This window comes from Periplaneta americana, chromosome 11 (assembly GCF_040183065.1).
Source record: "Periplaneta americana isolate PAMFEO1 chromosome 11, P.americana_PAMFEO1_priV1, whole genome shotgun sequence".
Classification (NCBI taxonomy): Eukaryota; Metazoa; Arthropoda; class Insecta; order Blattodea; family Blattidae; genus Periplaneta; species Periplaneta americana.
In genome coordinates this window covers 29,736,960-29,750,286 of record NC_091127.1, presented here as the reverse complement: position 1 = coordinate 29,750,286, position 13,327 = coordinate 29,736,960, and the positions used below count along the sequence as shown (strand labels likewise).

Here is a 13,327-nt window from a genome sequence, read left to right as displayed (position 1 = left end):
TCCTACAGACCAATCTTTGTAATTGAGAATTTTACTTACGTAGGCAAGTTAATTGAGTCATTTAACGTGACGGGAATAATTAATAAAAATAATACATTTTCTAATGTAAATATCTTTCGAAGTCGTAACCTATAAAATACACTATTGATCTGCAGTAGTCATGTATTTGTTTTATGATATCCTGAAAAACTAACATGGCATTGCACATCAAATAAAACATTTATTGTCATGAGTAAGAGTGATTCATAAACAAATGCAAGTTCAAGGCAATAAACTTCATCACCTAAATGTCTTAAGGAGTCGTCGTAACCTTGAGAAGGGATGATGGCTACGCCACTGGCAGTCCGTTACGGAGATATGTGTCAAAATATGTGAGACCGTTTAATTCCGCTATCATATACGTAGTAATAACAGTCTCTAGTGTTATGGATGGTTGGCAGAGCGTTTGGTTTGAAATTAATCTTCCATTCCGCGATAATGGACTTTCGACATGTTATACATGGCCCTAGAAACGCTATAGAGCGAAAGAATTCGCTTGGGCTTCCTCTTCTGCTAAGAAAATAGGAGCTTGGAAGTGACAAATCGCTGACTCCAAGGTTTGATATCTAAATGAATGGAGATATGAAAAAACCGCTTATGTTAACGAACTATCAACAACTAAGATTCTAAGGGCCGATTGTATAAACCATTTAATCTTAGATCAGAGGTTAAATTGATCCTTGTTTCAGCTGAACTTGGAATTTTGTGTTGTATAAAGTCTAATCTGAGATTAATTTGTCTCAAACTAAAGTCAACTTTGACTTAAGAAATTTCTCCGATTAAGTTAGATGATCCAAGTTCAGTTATTTCTTTTCTGTTTGAAATATACGAATGACAGATTGTGCAAATAAAATATTCATTATTATTAATATTAATGGATATGTTAGGTACATTTATATATATTTATTTCAATTTCTTGCCTTAATACACAAACATTCTTATATTTTATTTCAAATGGTATCGTTTGGTGACAAAGTCTTCTTCCAGCTGACAGTAACAACCTTCAGTCATCGTGTTCAGCAGCATCAAATAACATAACCTATAATTATATTATGTTTATAACAACCAATGGATATGATAGGTACATTCATAAATGTTCACTTAACTGTATTACTAAACGAAAATTGTCGTTTTATAAAGCTTTATTGTGTTTAGCAGTATCAAACACCATAACATAACAACTTGGAGAACGGTCAACTTTCTTCTTATTGTCCGCCATTATTTACATTGCACAAAAAACCAGTGTCTCCAACAGAGTGTAATACGGAAAATCGCCAAAAAGTAGTTGTAAAGTCGCTAGATTTCTCATTATCAACAAAGAAAGATTAAATTTTGTCACTATGGGGCGCTAAAAAGGTCACTAAATCCCTATTTAAGCAATGTAAAAGTTAAAAGAAATTGTTGTTGAAAAAGAATTAAAGTCGCTAGACTGGCAACACTGAACAAACCTGTATAACATGGTCCGCGTATCACGTATTTCACCTGTTTATGCGATGTTGCCAAATGCTTTTCACGTGAACTTAGATTGCATTTGAACCAAGGTAATTTGATCGCAGAAAAGTTTTATACAATAGAAGAAGTGTCTGAACTCGGTTCACTTTTCGATCTTCGATCAAAGTTGATCTTTAGTCAGGGAGTTTTATAAAATTGGGCCTAAATACAGTACGTACATAAACTATCCAAACTTTATTACTTTATCTACAGGGTGAGCGGAAAGAAACTAGGTATTTAAAAGGCGTATAAAATCAACATTTATAACTCTGATTTATTGAAATTAATTTTATGTGCACATTATTAAATGGGAATACGGATGCATATCTCAGAATTCAACTTAGGCACCTGTGGCGTCGACTAATTTCTTCAAGCGGCCGGGAATGGAATCCGCAGTCTTCTGGAGGAAGTTGCGTGGAACATCGGCGATAACTAGAGCCCGGAAGTTTGGCGAAATGCCTTTTTTTACTGGGTGGAAGTAAATTATTATTTGTATAGATATAAATGTGATTTGGAGTAAATGAAAGTGATAGGGACAATTTTTATTTGGTCTATTTTGTATTTTTAAGGCGTTTCTTACTAATAAATACCTTTTTTTTTATCATTTTAAAGGAATATTTATTGTTAATTTGCAATTTTATAATTACTTGTTGTAATGTAATGTGTTTGAAATTTAAATATTTGAAACAATGACTAACTTTACTAAAAACAGTAAATAAAAGTAATTCATTTCGGTTCTTAATCTGCTAATAATCGTGCTTTAATACTATTGGTGTAATATAAATACCCTAATGATCGACAATCCACAGTTACAAATATAATATTGTCATGTCTTCACGATACCAACGGTCAGCTTTATAATTTTAAATATTAAGCTCGTTCTCATAGAAGTTGTCACATAGTATTTTCAATTGTTTGCTTTCATATTTTCAAATCTTACTGTTACAATTTTGTGCTACACGTGTTTATTATTGTAGAAGAAAGGAATTTGAGTGAGGAATAGCCAGTTATGTAGGATGACAGAAGGTATAAGATCGTAAGCTAGAATGCCTAAATTCAGTAAACCATTGAACAGTTACAAGAGCGGTATGTTGACGTTTTCATGTTCGAGGAAAAGATTGAAAAAGCGAAACGTAGTTGAGCTTTTTTAATTTCCGAAAACATGAAAACAAACATACCGCTCGTGTATCGTACATTATTTTGTGCGAAGATCGTTTATTACATACCTGAAAGACGAATTTCTAATTAGTTGCAATGAAATCTCCATCTTAGTTTCTGTTTAATGACGGCAACTTCCGAACACCAAAATATCTTTATTCAACATTGTTGCTATAAAATGTTTTCTGTGTTTACTATACTCCAGCAGGCCGTGATATACGTCTGTCTCCCCCCCCCCCCAGTCTATAAATGCGAACTTAAAACAAACGGTAAGGTTATGTAATGATTTATTTTTCATTTTAATATTTTAACAATATTATTTATATAACATATTGCAGTAATAACATCGGCATCTGGAATCTCGTTGATTTTTTCACGGCTTCCTTAATGTTACTTGTATCAGGAATGCAATGAGTTTCGTGGAGTAGTAGACTTTACTTAATTTTTGCAAATATTTAAAAACAATAATTAACATTGCAATTTAGGTGAAATTGCAGTGGTAAGTTTCCAATTTATAATTATTACTATGTTAAACGTCTCTAAAAATGATATGTTAAAAGCCTAAAGCAGTAAAATGAATGTCGCGCTTAAGCGGTAAGAAGAGGGAAATTGTTATGTGTGTTACGTTGGGAATACTGAATGTGGTATTTCACACTTACCGCGTATTGGTTCTGTGCGGAAAACAAGCAAATACGCACGATCTCGCACAAAATATATTATGCCGTTTTAAAATTTATAATGTTTTTTCCAAAGATTATTGTGTCTTTTTTATGTTTTTATTGCCTTTTTGCCGCCTATTTTAACTGTTGTAAATGCTTAAACATTCGGGCTCTAGTGATAATGCTTCGAATCCGTGCTTCCAATTGTTCCAGTGTGCGAGGTTTCGTGCGATATATTTAACACAGTATAGTACGTATACAGACGTGGACAAATTATTAACAAAATTGACGATTTTTATGATAATTCTGTTTACAAACTTTGACTTTTCAATTTAGACTACAGTTGACAATTTTGCATATTTCTATCATTACAGTAGTTAGAAATATGCAAAAATGTCAACTGTAGTTTAAATTGAAGAGTCAATTTTTGTAAAAATATATAATAAAAATCTTCATGTTTTGCTAATAATTTGTAAATATTAAAAAATGTCAACTGCAGTCCAAATTGAAGAGTCAAATTTTGTAAAAATATAAAATAAAAATCTTCAGTTTTGCTAATAATTTGGAAATATCCAAAATGTAAACTCTAGTCCAAATTGAAGAGTCAAATTTTGTAAAAATATAAAATAAAAATCTTCAGTTTTGCTAATAATTTGGAAATATCCAAAATGTAAACTCTAGTCCAAATTGAAGAGTCAAATTTTGTAAAAATATAAAATAAAAATCTTCAGTTTTGCTAATAATTTGGAAATATCCAAAATGTAAACTCTAGTCCAAATTGAAGAGTCAAATTTTGTAAAAATATACAATAAAAACCTTCAGTTTTGCTAATAATTTGTAAATACGCAAAAATATCAAATGCAGTCCAAATTGAAGAGTCAAATTTTGTAAAAAATATACAATACAAATCTTCAATTTTGCTAATAATTTCGAAATACGCAAAAATGTCAACTGTAGTCTAAACTGAAGAATCATATTTTGTAAAAATATGTAATTGAAATCTTCCATTTTGCTAATAATTTGTCCACGTCTGTATTTATTTTATTTGAATTTGCAATTGCTGGGGGCTTGTTTCTGGAGAAATAATTTGAAATAATTCTACAAAAATAGGTACACTTTTCTCCCAAGGAAGAAAATACCAAAACGTACAAAAATCAATAACAGAAAATGGCAGTTTTAAGGCAATTCCGTTATTTCATGCGGTGCAGGTACCCAGCAAAACTCCACGTTTAATGAAAATCATTTTCCCCGAGTAAAAGCAGATGGTTGAATTCATATGTAAATCTCTCAGACTTTAGTCTAAAGAGCGGATCTGATGAAACAGGACAAAACACTGTAAATTGCACGTTCGTGGCCAGAACACAGTCCTTCCTCCCCATCTCTGTCGCATTAATGGACGATTTACCTCGCGGAAAATGAGCTCGCTGTAAGAAAATTGGGCTAAATCGCCTCCAATTTGCGTCGTGGGCAGGAAAGCGACGTTGTACTGTACAAGCGGCCGGCATCTGCTGCTGTCCGTCGACAATGACTTCTGCATATTCACAGACGGCGCGGCAACACAATATAAAGGCTATCTGCACTTTTTCTTCCATCCGAAATTGAGTTGTTACTACTGACAGACTGGTCATACATAGTTCCACGTACCTCTGCAGACTTTGTGAGTCAGTACTATTTCGCGAAGTTTATAATATAGTGTCGAGTATTTATATTCTTGTGAAAAGATGGTAAAATTGAGACTGACATAGATTAAGAGTGTCCGCGAGTTAGCTCTGTGGTAGCGCGTCTGCCTTCAGACTAGCCGGCCCGGGTTCGATTCCCGACGGGGTCAGAAATTTTTCATGTAAAATTTTCTACGTCGGGAGTAGGAGAGATGGCGGTGTATAACTTCTAATCACTAGATTGTGCACCAATATCCCTGGGTTAAGTCCCAAATCTTTCCGCAGTGCATATGAAGAGAAGGCATATGTCACTGTTGATAGTGATTCGTCCGTCGGATGGGGATGTTAAGCTTGGCGGCCCTCTTGGTGCTATTCGATAGGAGTAGGCTACGTGCCGGCACCGGGTTTCCCTTCTCCCTTCCTCATCTTTAACATCATCACCCATTCCAGACACTACACTTACACATACACTCATCCTAGTACACGACATAACTCTCCATAGATACACGTCATGTACTGCGTGACAACTAGAAAATTGATCTGGCCCTCTATCCGCAATATGCGGAACCCGAATCACGCAAGTGAAGTGGGTAGGCATTAGACACACACACACACACACACACACACACACACACACACACACACACAGTTTAAAAGTGATTTACAAGGATATACGTAGAATTTTTAAACTCCGGGTTCAAGATTTCGTAAACTTACAAAAGTAATCATCCGTATTTAATAATAATAATAATAATAATAATAATAATAATAATAATAATAATAATAATAATAATAATAATAACAATAATAATAATAATAATAATAACAATAATAATATAACACTGTCATTAAAGCAAAATGTTTCTATGAAGCAGTAATGTTGAATATAAAAGCAGATATCGGAAACATTGAGAAAAAATGATGCAAAATCATAAAGATAATTTTAGGCCCGAAATTCATAAGTGATCAATACAGATTCAGAAGGGAACAAGAAATAAAAAATATACAGACATTCATAGTGACATTAGAAAAGGAAGGTTAAAATTTTACGGGCAAATTAAAAGAATGAATCGCGACAGACTCACAAACCAAATAATTGAATTTTACGAAAATAGGGGTAGCCTAAAGCACAGACACGTACTATAAAATGGAGTGATGAAATAAAAAATGACTTAAAATTGGCAGGAATCACGAAAGACATCTTAAACAGAGAGATCTTTGGAATCAAAGTTCATAAATGGCAAGTTGACAAAGAGGAAAAAAGACGGACCAACATGGACTGAAAAGAAAAAAAGAAAAAAACATAGCCAAAGAATGAGGGGACTGTGGTGAAAAAGAAAGGCATAGAAACTTTCCTAAGTACTATGAGTAGTCTTAAATGTGTTTATTCGAAACTAAATAATAATAATAGTAATAATAATAATAACAATAATAATAATAATAATAATAATAATAATAATCTTTTCAAGTAGTAATAAATAAATAAATAAATAAATAAATAAATAAATAAGTAAGTAAATAAATAAATAAATAAATAAATAAGTAACTAAGTAAATAAATAAATATTTAGATAAAAAAGTAGACCTAAATAAATACGCAAATAAATAAGTAAATAAATAAATAAACAAATAAATACATACATAAATACATAAATAAGTAAATAAGTAAATAAATAAATAAGTAAGTAAATAAATAAATAATTATTTAAATAAATAAGTAGGCCGAAATAAATAAGCAAATAAGTAAGTAAGTAAATAAATAAATAAATAAGTAAATAAATAAATAAATAAGTAAATAAACAAATAAATAAATACATACATAAATACATAAATAAGTAAATAAATAAATAAGTAAATAAATAAATAAGTAAATGAATAAGTAAATAAATAAATAAATATTTAAATAAATAAGTAGGCCGAAATAAATAAGCAAATAAGTAAATAAATAAATAAATAAATAAATAAATAAGTAAATAAATAAACAAGTAAATAAATAAACAAATAAGTAAATAAATAAATAATATTTAGATAAATAAGTAGGCCTAAATAAATAAGCAAATAAGTAATTAAATAAATAAACAAATAAGTAAATAAATAAATAAAAAGGGCTGTTACGGTCTTGAATTTTCTATCCACACTTTGAGTGGACAATAATAATAATAATAATAATAATAATAATAATAATAATAATAAACCATGGTTTTGTAGAAACAGTCTAGGAATTCAAGAAACAGAATTATTACAAGCAAACTTGTCTCAAAAGTCTCTTCACGTAGCATGCATTCAAATAGGAAAGCAGATCTTCAGACTAAAACTGAATTCAGCGCGGTATACTAATGATGACACTCACATCAGAGGTCGGTGAGTGCTGATGACGAAGTCGGGTTTGGAGTTCTTGTACACCAGGCGCGAACTCGTCTGCAGCCATTGCCACTGGCCCTCTTTGGTCTGGTACCGGTACGCGATCATCCCGGACGCGCCCGTCTTCAGAACTGCAACACAAGCCGTGCAAGTGAAGAGGAAGGCATTTCCACATGCAGTGAGAGCCCAGCAATTCTTTATGATGATATAATGTCTATCAGCGTTTTGACGTGAATACGTCTGTAATTTCGGTCCAGTAATAGGATGTCAACCAAAAAGCAGAACGACACATTTTCAGGTGAGTCTTGTCGCGCCTATAATTATTGAAGTCTGGACATAAAAACGGCTGTAAGAGCCAAAGAGAAAACTCTAGAAAACTGGTCTTTGTTATGCAACTAGTAAAGTAATATCACAGTCTAGTATATACAGTCACAAAGCTTGGGATGATTTTTTGCATTTCTCGCGATAGTTGCTAGCCGCTTGGAGCGCTGTGAGTCTATGCAATAGACTGTGCCAATGCCAACGTGATCTAATACAGGCCGTAAGGCAGACCATGTGACTCGCTTAATCCGATCACAAAGGGCGGCGTTTCAACCGTATAAATTAGTTGGAATGCATAAAGAGCAACATATATTTCTCTAAAATGTAGTGTAATTGCTTTAATAAAATTTAAAACAATGATTATGAGACACTTCAGACATAATTCACTCGCGAGTTAAGGTGTAATATTATTTTTGGTGTGAAAATTACGTTTTTCATATGTGTAATACCGCCTTTATTTCGATTAAATATTGCGAAATTCTTGTACATTCATTTATGCACAATTAAATAATTTTCAGTTGCACCGCACGGATATTTAGATATGTTGAAATTATAGGTTATGTTTACTGTACCAGTTGCCCCTTTCTGTCTAATTTTAGTGGTCGCCAATGCCCTGCCATTATATATGTTATGTCATATTATGGAAATTATAGGTTATGTTTACTGTATTTAACTTATATTCTTTTTTATTAAACCTCAAAATAGCTTCCATTCTAAACTTAAAATGTTGATGCGAACAGATTATGTTAACCTGTAAAATTCTCTTCACATTAAAAGAACACAGTTTTGTAATTATTTCTGCAACATATTATGCAACAAGAAGTAAACGGAACTTATGAACACATTACACTAAATAAAACTTAGCAATAATACGTAATAAAGTTAATAATATAATATTTCACTGAGCTTCATACACTGAAATAGAAAACCCGAACATACATTACGGCCTGGTATAGATCGAAAAGGCATTGACTGTGCCGTATTTCGCATTGTTATGAAAAGTTGTGTAAACTGTGAAATGTTCGTTATCGGTTGTAATAACTGTAAATGGCTGAAATACAATAATTTGAATAATAATATGGGACAAGGAGACGTTTGTAGCACTATAAATTGTAAGAAAAAGAGGTCAGAGTTATCCTTATTCCGAAAGATCCAGGAAGGTGAGTTTATAAAATATAATATATACTTTATGAAAATAATATATAAACCTTATGTATTTCGTATTTCAATAGTGGAAGGAAGGTGTTAATTTTTTCAAAAGAACACGATTTCGAAAGTACAATACATTTTATCGTCTGCTAGGGAAAGGATTTGTGATGAGGCGATAGTAGCGATCCTGGTGGTTAGCAACTATCTGTGGATGCATATTTAGTAAGTATTGAGCTTCGTGACTGTATATACTAGACTGTGGTAGTATCATACATTTTACACATCTATGGGAGAAACTCTGAAAGATAATCTTTTGTCTGAGACGTTTTCAAATATTGTCAATTACTGGATCAGTGTCAGTCATGTGTGTCATTACCTTATTACCCAGTGACAAAGTAACATTTTGCGGTGACCCACGTGTCAACTTACGTTCCTGATGTGCACTTGCCACATAAGCGAGGTCATCATAGTGGACTAGATCGTAACCTCCCAGGTTGGCGAGCTCGGCATCAGAGTAGCCTAGCAACATCTTTCCCCTGAAAAGAAGAACATCGATAAATGTCCAGCAGATGAATATTTAGACAGAGATCAAGCTACAATGAACATTGAAAAGATCACCAAACGACAGTGGCGACCGGAATGAAAGAATTGAAGAGGTGGATTCAGGTTTTAAGCTAGAAAATAAATAATTGTCGCAAAAATGCACAAATGAACAATTATTTTTGTGCAATTGCGAAATACATGTGCAATATTATAAAAAATTGTGCAAGAAGGTAAAATTAATAAAGTATGCAGAAACTAAAAGTTATTTAATTTGTTTCTTGGAGTTTTATTACTTTCAACCCATCTTATCACACTCTAGATCAGCGGTGACTAAAGCAGGTGCGTGTTTACATCGTGTAATCACAGACATTCAAACGGGTACGAGGTGTTTCCTGTACATTTCTGTGTGTTTCATTTACATACTGAAGGCAAGCAATGGCGGTATCACGTTGCTCTACAAACTCTGTCTCTACAAGCAGTAAGAGGTGGTTTCGTAAAGAATGAGAAGGAGAACTTTTTTGTTGTTCTGTCAGACAACATGTAATAAGTTTACTTTGCTCAACGCCTCAATTAGGAGTATATAGAAACATTAAATGTCACGCTGAATAATGTATTATTATTATTATTATTATTATTATTATTATTATTATTATTATTATTATTATTATTATTATTACTGATCACTAAGCATGTGTTTCCTTAATTCTTCTGTACGTGCATGAATATTGATATTTTTAGATCTTCTCCCTAGAAGGATAAAATTATTAAGTTTTATCCCAATTTTAAACTTCTTAATCTTTACATGAGGGTAACTATTTATTAATTATTCATTTAATAATAGTATTGCAGAAAAAACTGATTCAATATTATGTGCCAACGAACTGTTGAACGCCAGGAATTGACATGTCTTAAATCATAGCCAGGAAGAGAAAGAGGTGATAAATAAATGTAAGGAAGTCAGCTACCTAATAGGGTTTGAAATATCTCGTGCTTTAAAGCCTTTTAATAGAACAGAATTTCTCAAAAGAGTAATGATTAAAATAGCTTAAATAACTTGTCCATAAGAAGTTTTTAATTTTGAAAAACTACGAATTTCTCGATCAAGTATCGAGAGAAGAATTTAGAAAATTCCTGATTATATTCAAGAGGAAGGTAAAAAAAAAAAAAAAGAAGCAAGAAAAATCGTATATTATTCACTGGCTCTTGATGACAGCAGTGACATTACTGATACAGCAAAGCTTGAGATTTTTATCCGCGTGATTGATCAAGATGTTAGTACAGGAACCACCACTGGTTGTAGTTTTCATGCCAAGTACCTTTCCTCCGTCTCCTTACTTCACAGGATGTCTGTCTCATGTAATCACTGCAGCCCGAGTTTTGGTCACCGCTACTCTAGATATACGTGTACTTAAGTAAGTAAAGCAAGGTATGTTTAGAATCAATTACTGCTGAATTTACATCACATTAAAACACATTATTTTATGGGCACTCTAATCTACCAGGGAACATTTGGTTGAAGACATCCATTACTCTTCTACCATAATGTGAAGGTGCATATTGTTTCGTTTGTTTCATGACCTACTCCATATGAATACACACGTTTATTTTGTGTTACATTATCAAAGCATTTGACAGAATCATAACATTTACAAGAGAGTATTCATCATTTATGCCGAGTCGAACTTCTATTTGTATGTAAAATTGAATGGAGATTTAAAATGTGTAAAATTTAATACAGGGTGCCATTTAAAAAAACTGCTATTTTTTGGCACACCCTGTACATGAATCAATACTTTTATGAGACCACAGCTATAAAGTTTAGTTAGATATCTCCAACAACTTTTGTTTTTGGTATTTTTTCATAAAATGAATGTATAAAGAGTTATCATCATCCTTCACGAATTAGGCCTCTGTAGACCTGTTTCGGCCCCATCTAGCAGTCTTCTTAACGGAGCAATGTTCCATACTTAATTAACACATTGTATACTCTAAGAATTTCATGCCAAATTATATATTTTTGTGGGATCAAACTTAAATAAATTAAGAAAGGTTTGTGGTGTTTAAATGTACGAATAGTATAATACATGTATAACAATTCCTGTCAAAATCGGTTTAACTGTATGGAATGAACGCCATGAAAGACTTGTTTCCCTTAATAATATCGAGTAAGCATATAAAGAAAATAAACATTTCAATAAAAAGGAACGAAGATATCTTCCAGTCTTCTGAAGTAAAGAACTTGATTACGCACTTACTTGTGCGTAATGTGCGTGAGTTGTGATAGTAGCTGTAATTTGAAGCTATGCACCGTTTCTGAATTAATTTAAAGTTAGCATATTCCTACAGATTTAATTAATATTAAAACGCTAGCCTTAGCACTGGTATTTAAAGCTACTTTTCTCTGATAGAAACGCAAAGGCACATTATTTAAATCACGTGACTTCCCCTTATAAACGTTTGAAAGTACAAGGTCTATTATCGGGGTAAATGGTTTCCATGTAGATAGGACGAGTAGAAAAAAAAAACAGAAGACGTAACATACATTGCTTCTTATCGTTCGAGGCAAATGTTTTGTACGTAACATAATGCATTAATTTAATGTGAAGTCTTCCTTTCTAACATATTTCACTAAATAAAAAGGGAAAGGTGTCCGCATGCACGCCATCGAGGAGCATCAGATGAGAGGTTTAGAACTCCTATGTTTTCTTGGCTTTGACACTAGAAGTACAGTGTGTTCACAGAAACATTCCGTGATTATAAACAGCTATAATTCTCTAATTATGCGCATTACGAAATTCATACCGGTGCCATTAGAAAGAACGGCTCAAAGAATTTCAGGGGATCTGTAATTGTAATTCTTGGCGGAAAACAATGAAAATAAAGACCTATTCCCGTTCTCTCGCTTGCAATTGTGGCATTGTTGGATAAAGGAAAATTGTGTTAAATGTTGTGAATGTTTACATTTCAAGTCAGTGTGACTTCTGCATCATTTAGAGAGTTATAGCGAACCTACAGGAACGTAGTTGGTGTGTATTGGAATACCATAGCACATGGAGTATAGTGAGAGTTCAGTGTGCTTTCAAACATGCGGTACCTATTGACAAAACGATTCTGGGGAATTTTAAAATGTTACATTTATTCGCATAAAATTTCTACACATTTAAAGGACAAAACTAAAATTTTTCAGTAATTTATTACCCTAATACATTGCTCTCTTCAACTGACGGAGCTACTGGGAATTAAATCAATGGTTTTTCCAAAATACGATATGAAATGTTTCATATAAAACATTTGTTTTTTCTTGAAAAGGAATCAACATTGTATTAAACCTTTTTGTTTGAAATATCTCAAAGAATAACCTCCCTGAAATTAATTACATTAGACCTACTTTGGATGTGTGAGAATAAATATGGGAAATGCCTGTTATTATTCGGTTGAGAAGCTTCTATCATCCAGTCTGCTGTCAAAAAAAGTTAGAATTTATAAAACAGTTATATTACAGGTTGTTCTTTATGGTTGTGAAACTTGGACTCTCGCTTTGAGAGAGGAACATAGGTTAAGGGTGTTTGAGAATAAGGTGCTTAGGAAAATATTTGGGGCTATGAGGGATGAAGTTACGGGAGAATGGAGAAAGTTAGACAACACAGAACTGCACGCATTGTATTCTTCACCTGACATAATTAGGAACATTAAATCCAGACGTTTGAGATGGGCAGGGCATGTAGCACGTATGGGCGAATCCAGAAATGCATATAGAGTGTTAGTTGGGAGGCCGAAGGGAAACAGACCTTTAGGGAGGCCGAGACGTAGATGGGAAGATAATATTAAAATGGATTTGAGGTGGGTGGGATATGATGATAGAGACTGGGTTAATCTTGCTCAGGATTGGGACCAATGGCGGGCTTATGTGAGGGCAGCAATGAACCTTCGGGTTCCTTAAAAGTAAGTA

At 32.9% G+C, this 13,327-nt stretch overlaps 1 protein-coding gene across 3 annotated transcripts in view; it reads right to left on the bottom strand.

Moving 5' to 3' along the window:
* ss (spineless) overlaps positions 1–13,327 on the bottom strand; it is an 897,601-nt gene that overhangs the window by 41,759 nt on the left and 842,515 nt on the right. For all 3 annotated transcript variants that reach the window (XM_069839220.1, XM_069839219.1, XM_069839218.1), the window contains exons 7-8: positions 9,265–9,371; positions 7,355–7,496 (exon numbers count right to left, since the gene is read on the bottom strand). In XM_069839220.1, coding sequence (XP_069695321.1) covers positions 7,355–7,496; positions 9,265–9,371 — 249 coding nt within the window. The remainder of the gene's footprint in view (positions 1–7,354; positions 7,497–9,264; positions 9,372–13,327) is intronic.